The sequence below is a fragment of the Kryptolebias marmoratus genome, linkage group LG17 (assembly GCF_001649575.2).
Source record: "Kryptolebias marmoratus isolate JLee-2015 linkage group LG17, ASM164957v2, whole genome shotgun sequence".
Classification (NCBI taxonomy): domain Eukaryota; kingdom Metazoa; phylum Chordata; class Actinopteri; order Cyprinodontiformes; family Rivulidae; genus Kryptolebias; species Kryptolebias marmoratus.
In genome coordinates, this window is record NC_051446.1 from 17,989,204 (window position 1) to 18,016,092 (window position 26,889).

General features: G+C 41.6%; 1 protein-coding gene across 1 annotated transcript in view; it reads right to left on the reverse strand.

Moving 5' to 3' along the window:
• kcnh4b (potassium voltage-gated channel, subfamily H (eag-related), member 4b) overlaps positions 1–26,889 on the reverse strand; it is a 38,805-nt gene that overhangs the window by 11,144 nt on the left and 772 nt on the right. The window contains exons 2-11 of the mRNA XM_017438820.3: positions 15,696–15,929; positions 12,550–12,681; positions 11,442–11,569; positions 4,542–4,782; positions 4,029–4,186; positions 3,585–3,786; positions 2,607–2,801; positions 1,750–1,949; positions 1,253–1,502; positions 933–1,147 (exon numbers count right to left, since the gene is read on the reverse strand). Of these exons, the coding sequence (XP_017294309.1) occupies positions 933–1,147; positions 1,253–1,502; positions 1,750–1,949; positions 2,607–2,801; positions 3,585–3,786; positions 4,029–4,186; positions 4,542–4,782; positions 11,442–11,569; positions 12,550–12,681; positions 15,696–15,929 (1,955 nt within the window). The remainder of the gene's footprint in view (positions 1–932; positions 1,148–1,252; positions 1,503–1,749; positions 1,950–2,606; positions 2,802–3,584; positions 3,787–4,028; positions 4,187–4,541; positions 4,783–11,441; positions 11,570–12,549; positions 12,682–15,695; positions 15,930–26,889) is intronic.

Sequence of the window (26,889 nt, forward strand, 5' to 3'; positions counted from 1 at the left end):
TAATCATCAAAATTAAACGAAATAAACATTTGAAATATATGAGTTTGTATGTAATGTATGAATATAATATACAAGTTTCACTTTTTAAATGGAATTACTAAAATCAATCTACTTTTTCATGATATTCTAATTTTATGACCAGCACCTGTATAAAGATAGGTGTAAGAATAAAATTCAAAGAATTTAAGTAAAACGTTCAAAAGTAATTCAGTTCCCGAAGAGTGCAGAAGCAATACGCCACGCAGCTGTGAGTGTTGCATCACCCAAAGGTGGTGGGGTAAAAAGTTCAGCACCACTTACATACTTAGTTAAGAAATATCATGTTTAACATCATTAAAATGCACTGCAACAGGATAGGTGTTGAGCCCAGCCTGTCTCAGCCTCCTGAGGAAATGGAGGTGTCGGTGGGTCTTTTTAATGATGCTGGAGGTTTTAATGAACCGTGTCAAGCCTCCGGAAATGTGGACTCCTACATACTTGAAGCCGTGGACTTTTTTTCCCCCCACAGCTGCTCCAGTGATGATGAGCAGGGGAGGAAGAGAGTGGCTCGTCTCCCCCACATGAATGCAGGCGTCCCTCCTCGCACGCCAGATCTTCCACCTCCCGCTGGGCGCGAAGACTCATCGTGGTGAGATATCGGTCTGCCGCTTTGTGTGTCATCCGCCAACTTCAAAATAAAGGTTGGCTGAACAATCGTGTGCGATGACACACCCCTGGGACGGGGGGGAGCCGGTGTCGTGGAGTTTGACAAACTAACACGTGTGTCAGAAAGTCCAGGACCCGGTTACAGAGACATTACGTTCATCTAAAAGATAAGAGCTGAGCGGATGACTGATGCCCCGGCAACTGATGTACAACGCTTTCCTTCTAGAAACCAGACCGCGGCGACCAGCGCGTGCTTCCTGTGTGTTCTGTGAGCGTGCACTCCGTACCTCGTCCTGGCTGCCTTTCCGTAGGTTGTAGGTGAGGTTGTTGTGGATGTCGGTGGCAAACACGTTGGCGTACTCGGGATAGAGCTCCAGCACCTCTCTCAGGCCGCGCAGACTGATGTACTGCAGATCGCAGTAGGTGAGCGCTTTCACGTCGGCGTTGGTCTTGATCACATGGTCAGTTCCAGGCAGATCAGACCCGATTAAGTCCCCTTTCCCTAAAATCCCAAACAGTATTAATCACTTACTCACTCTACTTCGATATTTATATATATATAAAAACATTTCACATATAATGTTAAAAAGCTTAATATGACACGTACCTAAGATAGCCAGCACCATGCCATCTTTCAGCACTTCTAGGGAGCCGGAGCAGACGAAGTAATTGGCATGCAGTGCATCACCCTGACGGATCAGGTACTCCCCAGGTACGCAGAAAGAGGTTTTAATATGAAGAGAGAGTGAGCGCAGGCAGCCACGACTGGCCCCATTAAAGACCGGCAGCTGAAGGATGTCTTTATTCAAATGCATGCCGATGTCGGCCCGCAGCTCATCAGGAAAGTCGTGGAGAAGCTGGGGATATTTGAAAGATGTAATGAGGTGTGGCACCGCTAGATGAGGAGTGTGTGGCCGGTGCCGCAGTTAACCTCTTAATGTGAAAAAAAGGTCTCAACTGATGTATTTGCAGCTATGTTGGGCAAAATCATAAACAAATGGGGATCCAATGGGCCGGGAATGACGGGTACACATATTTTACAGATAATTTGAGGCTACTGTTAAAAAGTCACTTCATTTCTAAGCATCGCATGACGACTCCTACCTCATTGGCATCTATACCGTTGTTGACAGACCACGTGGTTTGAAAGTACTCCAGCATGCGCTGCTTGAGCTGCTGGGGCAGGCGGTGGACGCGGATGAAGTCCTTCAGGTCCGACATGCGTGTGTGGTAGAGAGAGCGGCGAGAGTACATCCGCTGGATGATGGCCGTCACGTTCCCGAAGACGACGGCGTGCATCATTGCTGGGACCCAAGGAGGGAAAGAGCACAAGAGTCAGTTCCGATGATACTAAAGGTTAAATGCAGGACGTAACAACATCAGGAGACAAAAGTCTGTAAGAGCCTGAGGTCTGGCCTTTATGCTCATTAAAAACTGAGCTCAGATTAAAAAAAACACTTAAACAACTTTCTAAATGAAAAATCAAACGTAATACAACAACCTAAATTGTAAATTGACAAAAATGAATGACAGCAATCAAAAGTAGACTCTCTTTTAACAGCTACATGCAAATAAATAAGTAATTAAGCCATTCCAGCAGCATTTCCATAACCATTATGACGCCAATTCAATAGAAAAATTACAAAAAACAATAAAATATCAATGAACTATAACGAATTCTAATCTATTCAATCAAATTCTTGAGTTCTAAAATGAAATTAAACAATCTAATGTGTTCACATAATCATTCTCACAAGCAGCAAAAGAGAAGTAGAATAATTATGCGCAGGGTTGTTACTAAACTGTTTCTAGGAGATGGAGATGGCAGCAAGCTGTGTCTTAAAAGCCAGCCAAACTATTCAACCATAAGTCGTGCTGAATTTCTTGGACCGCCGTGCCAAACAGAAGCAGAGCGATGCCAGGACGCCAGAGGGAGAATGACAACCTGGTGTCAAACGTACCACCGACCAGCATGATGCAGATGGAAAAGATCTTCTCTCCATCGGTGTTGGCACTGACATTTCCGAAGCCCACACTGGTCAGGCTGCTGAGGGTGAAGTAGAGGGCGGCGATGTAGGAGCTGCGCACCGTCGGGCCGCCCACCGTGTTGTTAATATATGGCGTGTCCAGACGTCTGCCCAGCTCGTGGAGCCAACCTGAAAAAGCACACGCGGCACACGCGTTAAGCCCATCGGCGCCTTGAAGGACGACGGCGACAGGATAGTGCTACGACATCTTGTCTAAAAGAAGCAAAACCGCTTGTCCGCTTGTCCGTGTATTTGTGTATCAGAAAGAGACCGTCAGTGAAGCCAGGCTGACATTTTGTTTCAGGACAGCCCACAACTAGCCCCTCAAGGGATAAAAAGAAACCCATATCTACAAAGGAAGTATACCGTCACCTCCTTAAGGGTTACACATTTGGAAAAACAGGAACATTTCGCACAGCTCGTAATAGTTGTGCTTAATATATATATATAAATCCATAAAATTGTTTTGAAAAAGAGGACAGAACATTCAGAGTTTTCTTAAATATCAAAGATTTCACTCACTTCATAAAATAACCAGGCTTTCAAGCTTCTGATGAGCTCATATTGAACTCTGCTTTCAGCCAGCGGCACAAAGGAGATGTGTGCCGCGTGCTATCGGTCTTTATTTCAGCGTTTGATCTGGTTTCAGACAGCACTCATGAGAGCAGCAGAATATGCTGTTTTCGCCACCACTGAGCAGAAGCTAGACACCCAGTAGGTAAGCTGAAACTATTTATAGCTGAGTGGGGGAAAAAAAAAGCCCCAACAAATATCAGCTATCAGCTCAGTGTAATCTGCAGCATGTGGTATTTGTTGTTTTTTAAGGAATAAATACCTCTAATATAACTAAATCTGGTTTGTGTTTAAGAAGAGAAAAGAGTGAAAACGGTGACGATGGTAATCACGACTCACCTACTTTCCATTTGGTACTGGTCTCTAACTCTTGGTGTCCGATAAGGTACCAGATGCAGGCCATCCAGTGCGCCACCAGGGCGAACATACACATCAGCAGCGTCAGCACGATGGCGCTGTACTGGGAGTAGCGGTCAAGCTTGTGAAGGAGGCGGATGAAACGCAGGAGGCGTACCGTCTTAAGCAAGTGGACCATGGAGGTCTGGACAGAGGAGGGCAGGGGTGGCAAAACAGAAAATAATGTGTTATATGAACCTGACCACGCTGGTTTGTTCAACTAGCTCAATATGTCAAGTGGGCTAACACCGAGCGCGAGGTTTTCAAAGGCAGTCAACTTTACGATTAAACTGGTTCACTCTGGAACGGAACACGTCGCAACACAGGTTTGCTGGTTCACCACTCAAATTAAAAGAAGAAGCTAAAACTTTACATAGTAACACTCACCACAGTGATATTAAAGACATACAGGAGGTCGAAGGGCAAAGCAGCCACCAAGTCCACAAAGAACCAAGTGGTGACGTAGTGAATGCAGATGGAGTGCGACTCATACATCACCTGACCTGACTTGCTCACATAGGTGGTGCAGAAGTTCAGGATAATGTCTGCAATTACAAAATAATAATTATTATTATTATCATGAGTAGCTTTCCCCCTTTAACTTACAGCCATTTGTTTTTTGAATAGTGGTGTGTACTATGATAGCATCCATAAAGCTGCTGAATTTCATTTTTAGCTCCACTGGTTTTCTCATTCGTGATGTGTACTTTAGGCCATGCCATTAAACCAACATACGCAGAAAAGCATCAGATGGGAGACTGTCATAGCAAACGCAGAAACGATAAACAGCAGAAGTTAAAGAAGATGCACACAGAGTTGATTCACGGGGATCAGGATCAGGCAAGGCAGAGTTCCTGTCGCCTGCACGTGGGGTCGGATTTTTGTGCAAACCATACTCGCCTATAATAAACAGCACTTCCACCAGGATGTCGCTCACGATGGTGGAGCGCTCAGCCGTGACGGAGTCGTCGTGCGGCCAGAAGCTGACGTTGTAGGGCACGGTGACGGCCACGTAGAAGGTGGCAAGCAGGATGAGCCAGTCCCACAGGGTCTTCGATACGCTGTAGTGGAGCAGAATGAAGCGTGACTTCTGCACTTCTGCCATCTTGTATTCTGGTACCGTTGGCTTGTCAGTCAGGTTCTGGAAGACAACGGAGGGGGGAGTTAGCTGATCGAAGTTAACTGCACCGGACAGTGCAGACACAGACTTCGAGAAGCTGAAGCGTGACGTGTTTTTAACCATTATCTACATCAGCTCAGAAGGTATGAAACTCACAAACTTTCAAAACTAAAAGAGCAAACTTATACAATTTACCACATCTAAATATAATCATCGTACAACAATTACCGAAGCACTTAAACACATAGCAAACAAATTTTAATAATAAATACATTCATATTTTGTCAGCTTTTTTCTTGAGAGTAGCCTAATAGAAAAAAGTAATTAATAATTTAACATTTTGTTCAACTAATAACTAAAACAAAACAGACACTGATATTTTGTCTGTGTGTGTTTGTCTGTTAGCAAAATATCTCATGAACCCCAGGACGGATTCTAGTGAAACTTTAAGTAAATAACAATCAGATGTAAAAGCACATTACTCCAGTTTTAGCATCACTGCATTGACCTCCGGTTAGCTTCCGGGTTCATTTGAGTCTGAATCTGTGGCGTGAACGGCGGCGGGCGATATGCATTCCCCCAGGAACGCTTTAATTTATCAAAGCTAAAACTCAAATCCTGACTTTGTCTTAATCGATTTACATATTGCAGTGTATTTAGAGAGGCAACTCTTTAACGCCGGTTAGCTAAATCATGATCGTAAAACGCTGAAAAAAATTAGGTTAGCATTCAACTTAATTTCTAAACTAAGAAAACCCGAAAAGTGCATTAATTGTAATTTTTTACTCACTATTATTTTCTCTTTTGTACATTTTAGGAAGGAAAACGCCATCGTATGGTTAGCATCGGTTGTTAGCCTGTTAGCTAAAGTAGCATGAAGCAAACGTTAGCATTTAGCCTCAGAGTAAACAAAAACTTCACCAACGGAAACGGAAACTTTATTAACGTCACAATAAATGAGTCAACAGCAATAACTGCAACACTTACTTAATAAAACACTTGATTAATTATTAATAATTAATAATTCCTGAAATGTTACTGTAATTGGGGGGGGCTGGCACTGTGGTTAAAACCTTTAAATTAACAGAAAGGAATAATATAATGCTGAAAACAAGTTTATAGGTAGGATACTATATATGTTTTATAATCTTAAAATCCCTGTAAAAAACTGTAGCGTAAACTGCTGGAGTCAACCCGGTTTGTCTGTTAGCAAAATATCAAATAGATGTACATATTAATAGTGATGAATTTTTGGATGGCTGCCACAGCAGATCAGAAGTAGACAACATATAAAACAATAAATGAGCCAAAAACAAAATTTCTCAACAGAAGATGAGCTTAGTATAAAACTCTGTGAAAGGTGGCGGGTGATATGCATTCCTCCAAGGAATTATAGACCTTTAGTTTGTTTCTGTGCCCTTAGTTTAAACTTTAGTTAGTGTAATGTTCAGGAGATTTGTGTTTGCTTTTGCGGTGCTGCTGTAAACTGTATTTTTAAATAATCACCCCTGTCTTTGCACATATGAGGCAAACTGGATTAAACTTTCCTGGAAAGACTGAAGCTGGAAAAGCCTATCTAAAGGCATGCTGGTGTACCTAAACTCATTTATAGTATTGCTTTTGCAGACTTGCGTGTTTGTGAGTAGCTGTCAGCTGGCAGGTTTCGGTGTGTGTGTGTGTGTGTGTGTGTGCAGAGAAAAAGAAATGGCGGATTGGTTACTGAGAGACCTGCCATTAATTGGAGCAATAGTTGCACTATACCATGTATCGTAAAAGCAAGAAAAGCTGTGCTGCCTGAGAAAGCCTGAAATAAACACAGGAGTGTGGTTTAAAATAAAAATGCTATGTGAAAATCTATGTGGGCCCGAATCCAGCCAGTTTGTGACTCATGGGGTGACGTGTGGAGCCACACGACTAAATTTAAATATTGTTTTTTTATAAAAGTGGACAGCATAGGACTTGTTAAATAGGAGCCACATTGATAGCTGGAGAAATTAGATTATCTCTGAAGGTGCAGTGTGAACACTGAACGGCTTTGCTGAGATATACCGAAGAAGCTGAAATAAGTAGAACACTAGCTAAAAGCTAAAGGTAGCAGAACAGGAGCTGAAAGCTAAAAGCTAAAGGAAGCATAAGAAAAGAAAAATAAATCAAGCATTATGAAGCGGTTTTCAAAGAGAACAATGTTTCTGAAGGAATTGAAGAGATCTCAAGGCATTTCTACAGGGGAAAATATTTTTCAAATGGAGTTAAATGTTTTGAAAAGTATAAAAGTTACAAAAATCAAAAGTCACCGCTCCCACCTCCTGAATGAGCTGAATGTTTTGATAAAGAAATTGCTAAAGTAGAATTAAAGTATGCAGAAGTAGTTAGATAGTTAGGAAAAATGAGGAAAATGGGCGTGTGAATGAGACAAGCTGCAGAAATAAACCACATGACAACCAGATAGTCACGAGGTGGAGCATTGTGGCAATAAACAATAATCAGATGGACGGCGCAGCACCAAGAATTCACCAAAACGGACTATATAAATGACAACACCCTCTCGTGCGCGCTGGCTCAGGTGAAAAAGGCGGCGTTAAGGCTTTCAAATGTCCTCAAAAATAAAGTTATGAAGACAGAACTGAGGCCAACAAAGAGGAAACTTATTACCATGATTTCATACGTGGCTGAACTTCATCCTTCATCATTAGTGCTTTAAGTCTCGAGTGGCAGAGTGTGGCTCAGTGACAGATATTAGGGTAAAACGAGTGAATTCGATAGATGTCTGTCAATAATACTCTTTATTTTAGAGTAATGCATCAAAGCTGAAACATGGACACTGTTCACTGCAGCTTTTTAAACAGGGTCATGCGTTTTTCCATTTACAGGTCTAAACGGTCGTGATTCTGTGGGTTTATTTGCGATTGCGTTTCATGATTTATCTGGACATCTTCTTGTGTCCAGCGTGCTCTCAGCTGCCATTGTTTCCCTCGGCCTCCTTAGTTGTCCATTTCCACTCGCCGCGGCCCATTCGCAATCAGTTCAGAGGACCAGAGGCGACGCTCTCAGCTTTGAAAGCCGCGAAGGGTGGAAATGAAATAAGACAAAGAAGCAGAGAACAATTTCGGCCATTTCAAAACCAGAGGAGTTTGAGACACAAGGTATCTGGCAGATGAAGTCCTCACCTGAAGACATGGTGAAAACGGACAATTTCCTTAGCCTTTGCAAGATTTTCTTGTACTTAAGAGGCAAGAGAGAATTGATGCTCCACTGATTGAATGTAGGGGGAAAAAAGGGATTTTCATTTCCCTTCAAGTGCGTTCAAAACTGCATACGACTGATAATGGTGTACAATTTGGTCAAAAAGACTACTTTTTACAGCGTAAAATCTAGCAGGAAAAAAATAGACAATTTCGTGAAAGTTCAAGCCCTGTCAGCCAAGACTAGACTGTTCCCTTAAATTTGTCTTACATCACAGAGGCCCACCTGACCTTTGACCCTGACTGCGTCCAGCTCAGCACACTGAAATAATCAGAGCTGAAACGCCCGACCCTGCAGAGGGGGGCATGTGCCAGTTTATGTCACACAGCTACAGCTGCTCTTCAGCAATCATTAACTCAAGCTGCGTCCCAAAAGCTTAGCGCCTCCGACTATACCTCCCAGCATGCTTTGGGCTTCACTGCTGATGAATCCTTGAGTTCTGATTTGAGTAAGACGGAGAAGCTCTAACAATTACCTGAGGAGCTAAGCAGGATGTCCAGCAGGAGAGTTGATTTCACGGTGAAAGCAGCTGGGATGATTACAGATGAACAACAGGTGTGTTTATTGAGGCAAGAGAGTACCTGAGGAAAACCAGCAGCTGGGAACATGGAAAACATAACCCCCCCAAAAAGGCTAAGAACTTGTAACAGAAACACTGATGGCTGAGAACAGAAAACGCTGGCAGAAATAAATTATGCAAAAACAAACTGATAAATAATCTGAAAACACAAGGAACTACAAAAAGAAAACAGACCAACCAAACATGAAACGGGACAGCTGCAGAGAAGAAGTTAAGCAGCAATCATTCATTTTTTTTACAACAAATCCTTGAATTCCAAAACAGGATTTTGCCTGAAAATTTTAACTAAAATAAAACTAGAGGAAATGAATTTTCTGCAAAAAATTAAAATGAACACTGAACATTAGCTAGAATACTAGCTAAAAGTACCAAAATGCTAACTTAAATTAGGAACAAGTTAGCTAGTAGCTATAGTAGCAAAAGGCTAGTTAAAAGCTAAAGAAGGAAAAGAATAGCGCAAAGCTAAATTTGCTAAATGTATCAAAAGGATAGCAAGAAGCTAAACATAGCTGGAAGGTGGCTAAAAGGTTAAAGTAGCAAAAGGCTAAAAGTAACAGAATGGTAGCTGAAAGCTAAAAGTAGCAAAAGGCTTGCTAAAAGTTAAAAATAGCAGAGAAAATACAAAAATACAAAAAAAGAGCAAGCTTGCTTAAAAGAACAATGTCAGGGAAGAAACTGAAGAGATCTTAATGTATTTCTATGAGGAAAATATTTATAAATATAGTTAAATATTCCAAAAAGTATAAAAGTTGCAAAAACCAAAAGTCATAGCACCTTTTACCTGAACGAGCTGAACGTTCTGCTTAAAAAGCACAAAGTATGTAGAAATAGATTGCAAAAAACAAAGAAACATGGAAACATGCTGACTCAGCCTTCAAACAATAAGCAGAATAAAAGTGTGACGTGAGGTCTCGAGGCACCAACATTAACGTTCACATTTCTAAAAGCAACCAATCTTATTTCTTCCCGTCCCAGCTTGAAATGGCCGTGAACAGCAGTTTCTCCTTTTAGGTGAAAACCAACTAATGGTGGCTCTCTTCTGGGAAATGAAGCAGCGTGTCGGCATGCCTCAGATCGGACATGGCAGCCGACAGCATCAAAACGGGCTCGGGGCTCGTGCTTTTGGGAAGCAAGCTTTGGGGAAAGGGGAGAAACGAACAAATGGCTGAACGTGTTTCCGTGGAAGCTCCGCAGGTCAGAGTTTCAGATCAGGACTGAAGACCTGAGCCTTTCCGTGTTTCTATTTGTCTGGTCTTGTTCGGAGATGTCTTTTGAGCTTTTTGCCTCCTAAAGCAACAAGCTGCACGTACAGATCCAGTCAGAGTGGATACGACTGTGTGGAGGCAGAGCAGATCGTTAGCTAACTGTTGCTCAGACAGTGAAGAAAAAGAAAAAAAAAACAAAAAAACACTACAACAAAAATATGCCAATAACACAAGAGGCCTGGCAGGAATATATTGATTCTTTAGATAAAAATAACAATACCACAACACAAAACACTCCACTGCACCGTTTTTGACATTTCAGGTATGGGCTAATATAGGTTTAATGTGTTAAAAGTGCAATAAAAACACTTTGTTTATGAGAAATCGCTACACGTGGCGACTCTTCCTGCAGGGTTATTGTAAACACTCGTAGTGTGGCTGTTGCTGTATTTATATCCTCAGTTCAGCACAACGCCAGAAAATATGAGTTTGAAACGACAAGAAAAGAAGAAAAAACAAAACATAGTAAGTGCAGCAGAGAAAGAGAGAAAAAAAAACACCCAGCAGGGAGGGATGGTGATGACAGGCGAAATAAACTGAACTTGAAGTTTCGCTTTTGTGAACAACGAATTCTCCGTAAGTGGTAGTTTACACACAGCTCCGTTTTCTTTTTTTCTTGTCATGTGGAGTAAGGTTTTAAACAGGAGCAGCAGGAGGCGGGCAGATTCGGAACAAAGAGACGTTTTAATGAAACTAAAAAAAAAAAATAATAAAGACGCTGCAGAGCAAAGAATCACAAACAGCTTCATTTGAACTTTATTTGTTTCAACCTTTTGAGAACCCCTGATTCCACGTCTTGTTGGAAGGAATGCATCAAACCCATCACAACCAGGTAAGTTTGGGGGATAAAACTGTATTTTTCCACATTTTTCTTGGCTATGGAAAATAAGGAATTATCATATATGATTAAAAACCAAGCATACCTTAAAGAGACGTATATCCCTCGCTGTCTTTCATGACAGACCATCTTAAACTGAGAAACGGCATTTTGGTCCAATTTTGAGACAATAGTTTAGCACATCCGATTATTGCCTTCTGAGCGTTTTAATAAAATCCGTTCGGTGGTTCATGAGATATTTTGCTAACAGACAGATGAGGCTGACTCCAGCAGTTAATGCCAAGGTTTTAAAGAAAGACCTTGCAGAATCAATTAGAGCTCAGAGTCCGTGTTGGGAACGACCCTCAGCTACTGCGCGCCAGGTTTCAGCTCAGCATCTGCTCATCTCACAGAGTTACAGCCATGTTTGTGTTTGCTAAGGTTGATTAGCTGAGGCGGCCATCTTGAACTGAGTTGACTCCAGAAGTTAAACGGTTGTAGATGATTTTTTTTTCCTGAGAGTTTTATTAAATTCAGCAGTTCATGAGATATTTTGTTAACAATGACAGACAAATGATCACACGCAGGTGGCAGGTGATAATAATGATGAACTGAAAGATTTTATTTAAAAATGGTGTAAAAAGTGTGTATTTCTCTTGAAATGTTGTTTTATAACAGCAAGACTATGATGTAAACTTTTATGTGTGTGTGTGGTGCCAACAACAATTTTTCTTGGTTTAACAATAGTTGAATGAATGAATGAATTTGTCCTCACTTCCGCCATGTTGACGTCTCGTTTGCCACCTCTGGAGAAGTGGCTGGTCAGCTGGTACAACATCGTGCGGCCATGTTTCCTCGCCTCGCTGAAGCGAGAGCTGCTCTTCCTCCTGCACCTCTTGTCTTCTGAAAAACGCCACACAGTTGAGAAAAACACAATAAAAACCACCACCCCCGACGAGAACCGCCGTTCTCATTTTGCCTATTACTGTTCGACACAGAAAAATGCGTTTCGCTGAATTGCATTTTGGCATAATTGACTATCAATGTCTTCTGGTGTTCAGCGCCGCAGACTTTGTTCCGGCTCCACCTGAAAAACAAACAGCTGCCAAAATCAAAACTCCACCTTGGAAAAGGCTGCCTGAGCTCGGTAAACGAACGCTGACCCAAACAAAACGGCTGCAGAGGACGTGACAGTGATTAACAGGGCTGCGCTGGCGAAATAAAACCTGAGTGTTTGCTCATAAATCATGTTAAAGTGAACAATCAGCTTTTCTCGCCTTTTGAACAACCCCAATTTTGACAAAGTTGGGATGTTGTGTGTGAAAAGTAAATAAAAACAGAATGTAGTGATTTGCAAATCCCATAAACTCACACTGTATTTACAATAAAACAGAAAATAATTTATGTTTAAACTAAGAAACTGTACAATTTTTATTAAAAATGAGGTAATTTTGAATGTGTCTTTATCAGTTACAACAGCATGGCTTCGTAGTAGAAGAGTCCAGGTGCTGAACTAGTCATCTGACACATCATGAAATAATAAATAGCTGTTGAACAGCTAGAATCCTACATAATATATATAAGAATGGGTCAAGATTCCCTCCAAAACCTTCAGCAGCTGCTCTCCTCAGTTCCTAGACGTTTACAGACTGTTGTAAAAAGAAGAGGGGATGCTTCACATGGAAACGTGGTCCTATCCCGACTTTTTTTTAGATGTGCTGCAGTCATAACATTCAATATGACCTTCTAAATATTGTATAATGTTTAAGTTTAAACATTTAATACGTTTACTGCGTTCCGCTTTATATAAAATATGGGTTAATGAGAGCAACAGCGTCCCAACTTTTTCAGAATTGGGGTTGTAAGCAGGCATCATAGCTTACCCTCCCTCTTGCTGCTGTGATGTCCCCTTCCATAGGTGTCGGTGATGTCCTTGAATGAGAAAAGGAAAAGAACCATCTCCCCCTTTTCATTTTTTATGGGCACAATGTCCAAGAAACACCAGAAGGCCACACCTGGAGCAGAGTCGGAAAATGTCGTTCAGTTAACGTATTCATATCTCCTCATTTAAAAGAAGAAAACCAAATAATCAGCGAACAAATATACATTTATTAACAGAAACGACCTTGGAAGAATCTATTCTTAACATTTTTATTTGGCTCTTGTAAAATGCTTGTGCAACATGAAGACAGACACAAATAAGATCACAAATCTCCTGAGACGAGCAAACACACGCACACACAGACACAGGCATGTACATGATAGCCCTCCGCCTCGATGCCAGGAAGTTAAGATAAACATTACTTACTGGTTTGGATGTCCTTGTGATTAATTTATGAAGCTTTAATTGGTCTCCCAAGAAAATAAAATATTGTAAAGTTTGCAAAACCTGTTGTGTATAACAGCCTTCAGGAGTCGTTAGGTTCCCATTAGGGCTTGGGCCACCCCAGGCCACCCCTCTATCCTCGCCTCTGTTAATCTCTCTCACTTCAGTTTTATACGACAAGGCCTATATTTTCACACTTCATGCCAGCTCGCCCCCATGTTTAAACCATGGACTGTGTAAAAAGAGCCATTTTTAGCCACTCTAAAAATGCACCCAACATCAGAAATGGATCATTCTCCGGAAGACTGTGAACAAAGTGATGGAGCAAGCCGGGGAATTGGGTCTAACAAGCCAGGAAGGGAAAAAGATCACTAAAGATCCAACGCCGGTATTGCTCATTAGTGAATCCGCTGGAAAATGGTGCTTTGCTATATAACAGATGTTATACGTCTTTTATAGTCCCTGGTGTGTTTGTGTGTGTTGTGCACAGATAAGGGGAGGGAGAAGAAAACACGAAAGATGATGGTGTTCCTGCACAGGAAGCAGGGTTTTTTTTGTGACAGACATCATGAACATGTGCTATTCAGGACCCTATCTTTAAAATCCAACTTATCGGTCGTGCTTTTTCTCATTTGGAGCTCTTATTGCTGGTTTTAACTCTTATTACATCCCATTATATTGACATTACCTTTCTGTTACTTAGTGCAACATCAGAAACACTTTAGGGTGAATGCATTTGGGCTGCAGCTCAGATTTGGCTAAACATCAGTGGTTAACACGGCACAGTTCGAGGCTGCAGGTTTGTGTCTCTGTTTGAATGAACATAATCCTGCGTGTCAGTCGTCATGGCTTAAACACTGCCGTACGCTCGCCTCTCAGGCACGACAACACATTTCAGCTCAAGACTTCCAGAAGGATTAGCAAAACTGTCAGTATGAAGGAGTTAAATTCAAGACAGTAAGTACAGGCTTTGTCCCGTGTATATATTAAAAAAAAAAGCGTCATCAGTTGTAAAAAAACACGCTTGTTTTTGTCGTCACATTACCGTACAGCCTTTTTTTGTTTGTTGCAATACTGATAAATGAGCTGCTAAATTAGAATTACCTGCTGATTCTCGTTTTTTTCTCAAATCTGATTCTTTTGCGTTGATGATCATGCTCTAAAAATAAATAATCCTCACATTGCTTCGCTGCTGGTTGAAATCTGACATTCATAATTCAACCAAAATAGGGAGCTCATCTACAAATAAATGATCGGACCGAAAAAAAAAAAAAAAGAAACGGTTACAAAATTTATTAAAATGTTAAAAGTGCAAAAAGGTCGTGGGATCTATAGATCTTGTACAACCCCAATTCTTAAAGAGTTGTTGTGGAAAATGGAAATATAAACAGAAAGCAATGATTTTCAAATCTCACAAACCCATATTTTATTCACAGTAGAATATAGAAACCATAAAATGTCAAAAGGAATTAAAGCATCATTATGAAAAAAAATGAGGCAATTTTGAATTTTATGGCAGCAACCATTTAAAATAACAAAAAGCTGTAAAAGTAAATGATATGAATAAAAAAAACCCCAGCTGGAGGAGCATTTGGCAACTAATTAGGATTTACCTAATTTACCTTATTAGCATTGGCGACAGGTCGTTCAGAGAACTGAGGATGAAAAGAGCACTTTAGAGAGGCTGAATCTCTCAGTAAGTAAAGATGGGCAGAGGTTCACCACTCTGCGAAAAACTAGAAAAATAGCAGAACTATTTGAATATCCCATCGTCTACAGTTGATAATATCCTCAAAAGATTTCAAGAGTCTGAAGAAATCTCTGAGCTTAAAGGACAAAAAGCTGAAAGTCAATATTGGATGTTGTGATCTTTAGACAGCGCTGAGTTGAACAAATCAGTCTGTAAACACAGCTCGCCGTGCCATCTGCATATGCTGCTTAAAGCTCTATCATGCAAAGAAGAAGCCAGATGTGAACCATCCAGAAACGCTGCCATCTTCTCTGAAGCAAAGCTCATTTAAAATGGACTGAAGGCAAAGTGGAAAACTGTTCTGAGGTCAGATGAATCAAAACTTTAAATTCTTACTGGAAAATCATGAACCCAACTTCCTGTGTACTAAAAAGGAGAGGGACCATCCAGCCTGTTATCAATGTTCAGAAGCCTGCTTCTCTGATGGTATGGGGGTGCATCAGTACCTATGGAATTAGCAGCTAACACGTCTGGAAGGGCACAAAGAATACAGAGAAGACAATGCTAAACCGCTACTGCATCTAATCCAACAGCATGGCTTCATAGTAGAAGAGTAGAGTGTCTGTAGGTCAGACAAATTAAAATCATTTAAGCCGTCACAAAACAAAAATCTAATCAAAGACGACCCAGGACTGTTGAACAGCTAGAATCCTCCATCAGACAAGACTGGGACAACATTCCCTCCAAAACTACTTTTTTTTTTTTTTGGAGTGTGGCTGCCATAAAATTCAAAATGAGCTTATATTTACCTAGTTGTCATATAATTTCTAAGTTTGAACATTTGATATGTTTACTGTCTTCTGTTTTTTTTAAATAAAATATGGGTTTATGAGTCTCAAATAATTGCATTCAGTTTTAATTTACATTTTACACAACTTCCCAAGTTTTTGGGGGGGGTGGGGGGGTGGACCATTTGGACCCGTCCTCTCTGTTCTCTCTCGTCGCGCACCCACCGTTCTTTTTGTAAAAATGGACTTCGGCCTGGTACTCCTCGCGGCCCTCCAGGGCCTTCTCGATCTGCTGGGCCACGTGCTCGCAGGTGTCGGCGCCGTAGAGGAAGTGGCAGGTGCAGTTCTTCTGCATCACCTCCGTGCGGGTGAAGCCAGTCAGCTCACAGAAGCCGTCTGAGCAGTAAACGATGGGGTAGCCGCGGTGGCCCTGGGCGTTGCCCAGCAGGAAGTTGCTGTCTGCGGAGGGGGACAAGAGAAGGTGTTAGAAGCGGAACATCGCCGGGTGGTGATTCGATTGCGTCAAAGAGGCCAGAGAATGTGCTACGCTTGCTGATAGTTCCCCATATAAAACCCTGCTTGCTTTGGCTCTTTTTCTGCAGCCCTTGCCTACAGCGCCACACAGACAGCCTCATTACTGAGCCGAGTCTGCGGCGCGGCACCAGCCCCTTTATTTCTGGGATCCCATCCCAGTCGCTCCAGGCTGCAGCGCTCAGGTTTCATATTTGTCCTGGACGGCTTCATACGTTCATCTAGCTGATCGCTTGAATCTGAAGACGCATGTTCCCTTGACTTGCTAAAGCAGGATGTTGATAGGGTGAAACCTACCCTGTGAGATAAACATATGGCCATCTGTCTGCCTGAAGTGGAAAAAGTTTAAAACGATCATTTTTGGAAGATGCACTAAATTGAGCCTTCCAAAGAGAAGACATTCTGAAATAAAAACAAGGACACCCTGAATGTTTTCATCTGACACGGTGTTTATCAAACCACAAAGGCGTTCACAATTAAGCCAGATATTCGAGCGCTAATGAGTGCTCGCCTCTTTTACAACAGGCTCCAAATTTCTGCCGTTTCCTCCACAAGATGAAGACTTCGGACCTGTCTGCTGCTGACAGCGTGAAGTTTAAAAAGGCTTAATGAGTAGCAGTCAGGTCGTTCTTGTATGTGAACTGTATCCTCCTGGGTGATTACTTTGTGTCACCTTTAACAGGCTTGATGCTGTGTTCAGTTAGTCAACTTTGTCTGTCTGTTAGCAAAATATCTCACGATCCACTGGATGTATTTCAATGAAACTTTCAGTAAATAATCACAGGATGTACCTCTACAACTGATAAACGTTTGGAGTCAAACCAATTAAAGATGGCCACCACAGCCAACTGACCTTAGGAAACATAAAACTGGCTATAATTTAGTCAGTTTTACTGATATTATGTTAAATTTTGTTGTAGTTGTAGCTCAGAGTTATTCAAAACATACAGTCATAGTGTTACTCATGGTGCAAGATCTTTGCTTAAAACGTTGGCATTAGCTTTTGGAGTAACTCTTGTTTGTCTGTTAGCAAAACATCTCATGAACCACTTGACAGATTTAAACTAAACTCTCAGACAGTAATCCTTGAATGTTTATCTACAAGTGATTAAGTTTCAGAGTAGACCCAATTCAAGATGGACACCACAGCTAATCCACAGTAGCAAACAGGAAAATGGCTACAAGTCAGTCAGTTTTGCAGATATTGAGCTAAAATTTGACGTGGTAGTAGCTGAGAGTCATTTACAACACGTACTCTGAGCATGACATCTTAGAAGATTGTGGATTCTCAACATCAGATGATCTTAGTCTAAAACTGAGGTGACGGGTGATATGCATTTCTTCAAGGAATTTATTTTTTTTTAAATTATTGCATAATTCCCTTGGTGTGTGGGCTTTGATTGAGCATCTTAAACCAAAAACATTACCTGTTCGCTTCTCATTTTTTGCCACTTCGTCTGCAGGTGCTTAACTGAAAACAATCGGAGCGCAGATTTTCTGAACGCCAAGACAAGACTGATCACTCCGAATGATCCTGACTCCGCGGAGAGCAAGAGAACGTATTAACCAGCTGCCGCCGCGCGTTCCAGCATCCAGCTCCGTAATTGGCCGGGGCTGAGGAGGAGGAAGCAGTCCATAGGGGATGTTTTTCATGAGCTGTGACAACCTTTCTTGAGTGTGCAGCGAGCGGCAACTAAACTGTCACTGTGGAATTATAGAAAGAGACAGGCATTAGTTGGATCCATCAACGGACAGGCGGAGGTTTTATGCTTATGCTGCGGCTTTTCAATTCCCCAGACTTCAACAGGAACAGACTGTGCATTTCTGTTCATAGCGACCTGCAGATCTTAGAAAATGTAAGGCTCAGGAATAGAAATTTCATTTTTCGTCGGAGGAGTCACGACCCGGCGCATAAAGCGCTCCATCTTTGCCTTCGCACATCTTTGGGGTGGGGCGGGGTACAAATCGACCCAGAAACAATGGCTGAATGAGATGTAGGCTCACGTTAAAAGAGACCAAAAAAAAAAGGGAAAAATGCCCTCTTTTATGTTCTATAAATTCCTGACGCCACGGCTCGGCGAGCCAACAAGTGAAGAGGAGCGGCATTTATATAATATTTACCCAAAAATAGGTACATCTCTGCTCAGCAAGTTAAACCGGTCCCTTAAACGGGTCGAGAGCAGGTGTAGTCTCAAATCACATTTAGAAGCAAAGAAATGGGAAAGAAGGAAACTTTTGTGCTGCGTTTGGAAGCATGCAAAGTTTGAGCTGCAGGTTAGACAAGCTAGTGGCGTTTAGAGCACCAGCATTTGATAAAATTTAATGAACACATTCGCAACATTTGTTAAATAGGCAAATTTCATAGTGATAGGAAAACATTTCCAGATTAGTAATGACCTCATTCAAACTGGTTATAGTTTAAGATCAGACAAGATTCATGAGTGAGGAACAAGTAACGATAACATCTTTCAGAATAAATCCACTTCACTGGTGGATAAATTCCTTCTCCCCCTGCTGTGACTGCGCTTCCTGCTCACAGGACCTCCTTTAGCTGTTGGGTGCAAAATTCAGAACCTGCCTTTTCCCCGTTAAAACGATTTACAAGGCGGTGAGGTTCACAGTGTGAAGCTGCGTAAACTACAGTCTGCTTCATTCAGATAATCCGTTCCCCCCAGACTTCTTTGCTCTGACAGAGAAACAAACACATATGGAGAAGGGCAACGGCGGAGACCGCTGTGTCACTCAGTCTTTAGGTTTCCTCTGCGATGTGGTCACAAAACCAGACTTCAGTTTTTAGTTGGAGTGTGGCATAACTTGGAGAAATCTTAGCTCAGAGTCTGTAAAACTGACTGAATCGTCGCTGTTTTTGTGTTTTCTGACGCCAGCTGGCTGTGGCGGCCACCTTGATTGTTGTTCACTTTCCGAGAGTTTCGTTAAAACCGGTTCTCTGAACATCGCTACGAACAAACAAACACACAGTTATGGGCAAAAAACGTCATCGCTGCTAAGTTGTTTTTATGGAGGAATGCAGTGCATCGTCACACATCACAAGAACATTGTCCACATCGTAAAACGTAACATTTATTTATTTTACCTTTATTTTGCCATACTTTGGAGTATATATATATTTCTAAACGCTCTCGGTCTGCTCTGATTGGTCACCTGATTGATCCAACGTGTTGGAGCGACGTGTTGACGTTTAAATTTTTATGTTTTTTACTTTAAGTCTGACAAGTATGGATTAAAAGAAGTAAAAACATTTTACTGGAGCAATGTTTCCCTTTAAAGAGAATAACTCCCCTGGTACAGACTTTGGCTTTTGTATGCTTGAAATTTTGCTGACTGCTTGCATTGACATGAACCTAAATCCCACAGAAAAACCTGGAAAGCAATAATAAAACCTCTGAGATTTAGTGGGTTTTTTTTTTTGGTAGTGAGTAAATATATTTGTTTTTAATACATTTTCTTCAGACTCTGCAGTTGCACGCTTATTTTTTTCCTCTTATATCTTTCTGAACAACCAGTGCCGTCCCCACGTGAACCACTTTATGAGCGGTGCGAGTGCGCTCATTGTGACAATGCCTCAATCCTCAGGCTCTAATCCTCTCAGGGATATTGCTTCGAGTGTCCGCTCAGCTGCCGCAGCTTCCTTAATTACACATCTGTGCTGACTCGCAACAACTGTAATCTGACATGATGATGCTACGTGCTGCTGCCGCCCGCGTTGGTGTCGACGCGATACGAGTCCCTCCGTGTACAGCGGGGAGACGAGGCCCGTGGAGCTTGGCCAGCGGCTAATTACCACCAAGTAGCGTGTAATTACTCACTGGGTCAGAAATGCGGGAGCAAAATGAGGCTTAAAGACTCGCAAGAGAAAGGTCACTGCCTCGGTGACAAGGTGTGGGCAAAAAAAAAAGTGCCCAACCCCAAATCCAAAAAAAAAAGTCTTTACTAGATTTTTCATTTCATGATGCATCAAATGTCTTCAGTTACTGAGAGGTCTGGACTGCAGGCAGGTCAGTTCAGCCCCTGGATTTTTCTACTATGCAGCCATGTTGCTGTAATGGATGCAGTAATGGTTTAGTATCGTCTTGCTGAAATATGAAAGGCCTTCCCTGAAAAAGACGCTGACTGGACGGAAGCATATGTTGTTCTAAAACCTGTATATACCTTTCTGCATTGATTAAGCCTTTCTAGATGTGTAGGCACATGCCAGAGGCACTAATGCACCCCCATACCATCAGAGAGGATAACAGGCTGGATGGTCTTTAGTATGGAGACATGCTGTTCTTAATTACCAAACAGAATTTCAGATTTGGATTTGTCTGACCACAGAACAGTTTCCACTTTGCCTTCAGTCTTTCAGAAGCGTTTCTGTGTTCACATACGGCTTCTTTTTTTTTTTTTGCGCGATAGAGCTTTAACCAGCATTTGTGTGTTTGTGTTTACAGTCATGTGGAAGTGGAAGTGTTTCTGAGCCCATGCAGCAAGGTTTATAACAGAATCAGACTGTTTCTGAAGAAGCTCTGCCTGAAGATCACAGCATCCAGTTCTGACTTTCAGCCTTCTGTCATTTAAGCTCAGAGATTTCTCCAGATTCTTGAAACACGTTGAGGATATTATAAACTATAGATGATGAGATACTCTAATGAGAAACTTGAACTGAAATTGTTCTACTAATTTTAGATGCAGTTTTTTGCAGACTGGTGAACCTCTGCCCATCTTTACTTCTGACAGACTGAGCTTTTCTAAAATGATCTTTTTATTCCCAGTCCTCTTACTGACCTGTAACCTAATTAGTTAGAAAATGCTCCTCCAGCTCTTTCTTATTCACACCACTTTCGTTTACAGCCTTTTGTTGCCCCTGTCCTGTTTAGTTTAGTTTTTTTTTAATGTGTTTTAATGTGTCATCAAATTCTAAATTACCTTACATTTACCAAAAACTGAACAATTTCTAAGTTTAAATATTTGATATGTTTGATATGTTCCATTGTGAATAAAATATGGGTTTATAATATTTACAAATCATTGCATTCAGTTTGTATCTCCATTTTACACACCGGCCTAATTTGATGTCAATAACAACCAATTTCCTAGAGTTCAGAGAAGCATAGAGCTTCTCTGTAACAAAAGTCTCAGGATTGGATTTAAATCTGTAAAGCTGACAAAAAAAAACAAAAACCTGCAGCTATGTACCAACTTTTTTTCTGGAAAATATGGCAAAGTGCTTCACAAAGCATCACGCCTACTCAAACCTAAATCCACACACGGATGGAGGCGGAGCTGCAATGTAAGGTGGGGACCTGCACATTAAAAGGAGATTTATTTCAGCATCTTACCTAAAAAAAACACACCAGCGCGCACCTGGGGACTCAATCTCGCGATTTCTGAAGTATGATCTGAGGACTTCGGTGTGTTTTGAAGTATTTGAAACAGGCAATCTGAGAAACTAAACTGGCCTCGGAAAAAAAACAACAAAAAAAAAACCTCAACAACGAAGGACTGGAGTCACAAGCTCTCTGACTCTTTCTTTGGTTGCCTCTTAACGGGAGAGTTTAGGAGGAAAATAAACTGGCTTCTTATCTTCGCCTGCAGCTGCAGCGTGCTCACGCTGCCCCACAGCATGAGAGCTGCTGTCAATATGAAAACGCTGCCAGGTGGGTCATGTGAAGGAGCTGAGGGGAGGTGGGGATGGGTGGAAAGGGAACAGGCACGAAGACTGGGAACTGTGGTTTTACCCAAGAAGACAGTAACCATACTGATGAGCTGTGGTGACGAACAGAATAATAAGCATCCTGACCTTTGACTACAGAGTCAACCCCATACGATCATACGATATCATGACAAGGAAACACAAAGCCTGGAGGGCAGGAGCTCACATTCACACAGCTCCTTTGGGGGAAACATGAACGCTGTTATTGCTTTGGGATGAGTACTGTAAAAATGTGTGTCAAACATTATTGAAGAGCCACACTGACGTTTTGGTTACACTGAGATGTGGATCAGTAATATGGAGGGGGGTTACATGATCCATTTGTGCAATTTCCTCAGCCCAGGAAGCATTCAATTAAAATCAGCTTCAAATTGCTTTGCTTTTAAGGTCAAACGTTGTCAGATCAATAGTTATGAACCTGAGGAACCTGAGGACAGAGTAAAACACACAACTCACACACACAGAAAATGCAAACAGTGAAAAGGCACCTGGCAGAGCTCATGTCTCCAGAAATACATCAGTCCCAGCTGTGTTCTCAACAAAGGCAGAACATCAGAGAATGTAAAGTCAGATTAATGCATCTTTCACAAGGTACAATTCTGACATTTTGCCTCCGATTTGAAATAAAGTCTAACAAAACTCTGACACTGACTGAACTAATCCTCTGACTGAGGGGAAACAAACAGCAGCAACAAAATAATAACATTATTATTACTGTTTTCTAAAAAAGTCCTGTATGTAAAAATGTGGCAACATCTAGAGGCACAAATGACAACCAAAGCTAAAAAGTGTGCTTTTTCTGCAGGAGTACAGTGTGAGTGCTGAATGCAGAATGACTGAAGCTTCAAAGTTAAATACAGCTAAAACTAATAAAACAGCAGCTAAAAGCTAAAAATAACAAAACAGTGCATTAACGGTAAAAATAGCACAATAGTAGCTCAAAGCTGAAACTAGCAAAGCAGCAGCTAAAATCTAAAATTAACAGCTAAAAGCTAAAATAAGCAAAACAGTACATTAAAGCTAAAATTAAGAAAACAACAGCTAATAACTAAAATTAGGACAATAGTAGCTAAAAGCTCTAATTAGCATAACAGCAGCTAAAGGCTCAAACTAGCAAAACCATAGCCAAAGCTCAATTTTCCACAACAGTAGCTCAATAAATTGGCAAAACAGTAACTAAACCCTGAAATGAGCAAAGCAAAAGCTGAAACCTAAAATTAGCACAATAGTAGCTAAAAGCAAAAAAAATAGCACAACAGTAAGTAAGACCACAAATTTGCCAAACAAAAATTTAAAAGCTAAAAATACAAAAAAAAAAGAAAAAAAAAAGGTTTTGATTTGGAATATTTTCATGTCAAGATGGCTTCCAGAGCTAATCAACATCAGCCAACAGAAATGACTAGAACTCAGTGAGTTTTACAGATTCTGTGCTGAAAGCTGATGTGGTAGTAGCTGAGAGTCATTCTCAACACACACTCTGACCGTGGCACCTCACAGCGTTCACATGACATCCAATAAAACATTCTTTTATTTATATTTATATAACTTTATGTTCATGGTTTTCCTTAAACGGCTGTATCGGTCATTTTCTCAACATCAGATGATCTCAGTCTGAAACACGGGGATGAAAAGCGGCGGGCGATATGCATTCCTTTAAGGACGCTAGGCCTTTAATTAGCTTTGAGTCAAATAACTTTTAGATGTGAACAGAGATGAGGCGAAGAGTTTACAGCATCATCCACTCAATCAAGTAGCTAGATTATGAATGTAATAGTTCAAAATAATAATAAAAGAGTGAAGAGATGTTCTCGTGTTTGCTGCTCTAAAACCATTTTATTTTGCACTTTAAGAACATTTATATAAATTTATGATTATTTTGAGTTTTAAAATTGATGCTTCACTAAAAATAAAAATCTAAACACGTCTTAACACGTGTTAAATATTCCCCAAACTCATTTTTCACAAGCCGATCAATATATTTAACATCTAACCGGGCCGGTGACGCCACATACTGCCTGAAACTTACATTTTCAGGGAATCACAGATAAAATTTCCACCTCGGATTCCGTAAAAACCTAAACATAACGGAGCATGGAGCCATTTTTTTGTCCCTGAGGTTCCAGCATTCGTGAAAAACAAACCAAAATTTATTAAAATGACAAGTTTACCCGCCACTGTACGGACAATAAGTTCTACCTGCAGGCTGAAGTCATTGAAACGAGAAAAGGGCTGCAGCTGCGTCGCTCACAATGCTGCTTGTTTTAAGATATGCCTGTCTGAAACAAGAGACCAGCTGCCGTCTAAAAGTCCTTGATTACAAAGCCAGCTCAAGTGTTTTCTCTTTGGCGGATCATCTTTTCTTTTTTTTTTCTCCCCTTCCAAAAAAAAAAAAAACAAATCGTTTCGAGCATCATCCATGTCAAGTGGCAGGACCCCGTCACCCAGGCAACAGGAAGGAAGCTATTTTGAGCCTTTGGGCGCGATGCCACTCCTGGAGGAGCTGCAGCCTCGTGGCGGCTCTGAGGACGGCAGAATCTGGCGTGCGGTTGCAAAGTGTCCCGCTGCTGCCAGCACACATTTTGGTTTACGTTCTGAACGGCGTGAAACTCAATAAGTATTGGTTTATTTAGTATTAAACAAGCGGGGGAGACAGTAAAAAAAATTAAAAATAAAAATTAAAAAAACACCGCCGCTGAGTGGTTGGTGAAAAAGCTGAAATATACATGTTGTTAGAATATACAGAAGCTTTTAGGAGGTTCAGATCAGCTCCAGAGCTGCAAAAAACAACGGCTGAAGACCCTTTAAAACCCCGATCGGACATTTTAAAGGCCACTTTTTTTGCCAAATAAATTAAATGCCACATTGCACACCACCTTTCACGCCAAAGTTTCAAACTCTTATGTGGAGAAACGACCAGGTTATGGCCTTTTTGGGTTAAACCTTGAAAATAACATCGTGCAGGATCTCATGGGATGTCTCACCTGATCTGTTAGTGCTCAGAGGACGTGCTGCGAATGACTGAGCGACTACCACAGCAAATGTTTAACTTCAGATCAGTAAAAGTGACTAAGTTATAGCCATGTTTGAGTTGGCTAAGGTCGATTAGCTGTGGCAGACAACTTGAACTGTGTTGACTGCAGAAGTTAATCAGTCGTAGCAGCACAGCCAGTAATTACCTTCTGAGAGTTTCATTAAAACCCACCCAGTGATTCATAAGATACAGACAAACGAACACAGACTCATAAATAAAGGTCGAAGAATAAACAAACATTTCGCTTGTGTCTGGGTGCTCAGGGAGAGGAAACGGTTATACGCACGAGGACAGACAGTGGACCCAGAAGCACAGAGGGGCTTTTCTTGCCCTTCAGCACTGGAAGGTCAAAAGAAAGAAAACAACAAACACTCTGGAGTCTATGTTCAGCTCAAGGACTCTTCAGCAGGGACGCATGAAACATGAGGGCATGACCCCAACCCTCCCTTCCTCCCCTCGTCTTCCAACTGATCTCTGCAGCGTCACCAACACGAACTGGTGCAGTCTGCTCACATCTGAGAGCGAGTCCTCACGCTTCCGGACAGTTCGTCAGAATGTGCAGCATCATTTATGCCACAGTGTTTTCACGTAGTTGGACCTGGGGGGGTGGGGGGGGGGTGGTGTTGTTACATCTCTGCTGCCAAAAATGGCGCCACAGCTAAGCAACCTGAGCAAACGCAAAATTCTGTATAACCCAGCCAGTTTGCCACACACTGAGCTCAAATTTTAAAATGGCAGTAGCTGAGAGTCATCCCCAACACGTGCTCCGAGTGCGAACGGGTCACAACGAATCCAAAATCCTGAACCCCTGGACGGATTTTAATGAAACAATCAGGTAATAATCAGCGGATGGGCATCAACAACTAGCTAACTTTCGGAGTCATCCCTGATCAAGATGGCCGCCAAGGCCAAAACACAATAACGGCTCTAGCTCAGTCAGTTGATGAGGCTGATCACTCAGACCATCATCCACAGGTTCTGACCCAAACTGGCGGGTGATATGCATTCCTTTAGGGAAGTGTTTCATTTGACTCTAAAAGCGTCCAACAATTAATTCCAAATTGTGCTAAAATTGGGCCTTCAGTTCTAGTTTAGCTACTTCTCACAAAGCTGTTAGCGTGTCTTTTTTTGGACTTTACCAGGTTGGATAATTATGTAATAATTGGAATAATCCATTGTTGGATAATTCCAACAATAGAAAACAATGTCTTCCCCATGTTGCTGCGAGGTTAAAGAGAGCACCCAGTCAGATGCAAAATAAAAAAATTCACACAATTACCCTTTTACTCAAGATTGAGACCCTGAATCTCCAGTGCTGTGGCACATTTAGGTGTCATCAGAACAAAAAGAGATTTTTCTCTTCACATGCATTTGTTCAGTTTCCACTAAGAAGAGCCTCTGCGGCGCTTCCTGTCGGTTTACTGTCGAGATCATTTCTGTGTTTGTGCAGAGCAGAAGAGAGGCAGCTGAATAAGTTTTGCCACCTGCCATCCCAAAGCTAAAACCAAGGTTAAACACCGAAATTGTGTTTGTTTCTGAATAACGGAGAGAAAACTCAATCGAGATAAAACTTTAGCTCTTTTAAAGTCCAGAACTGATTTATTATCTATGAGAACGTTGAACGAAATCATGTCGAATGTTGCCTCGTGTTCTTCAGTCTGAGAGGAAGAGGGGAATAAACGCCGCACGACGTCCCCTTTTGTTTGATCACGTTACAGTCCCTGCGAGTCAGACTCTCATTCAGGCTGCTGCTGCTGCAGCCGACTGAGAGAGGACGGGCCGAGTCGTCACACAGAACAAACACAGACATCCCCGCAGCATCTGTTTACACTGAGCCGCACCTCCCCGAGGACGGCGCAAAGGTACAAAACAAGAACACGAGGCGAGCAGAAACCGCGGGGCCTCTCAAGGCCGCCGAGCCGAACGCGGGAAGCTATTGTGGGCGATTCGTGAAGGACGATTTTACGCTTTTGTCTGACGAGAAACTTTTTTTTTTGCTTTCCTCCATCACAGAACCGGCATCAGATGCTGCTTTAGTCAAATACAGAGATGTTGATGGTGACATGAGAACAGATGCATTTTGCACGTCTAAAAAAAACATTGAGTGGATGTCAACCAGGAAGTTTTTAAAGCTATATTCTGAC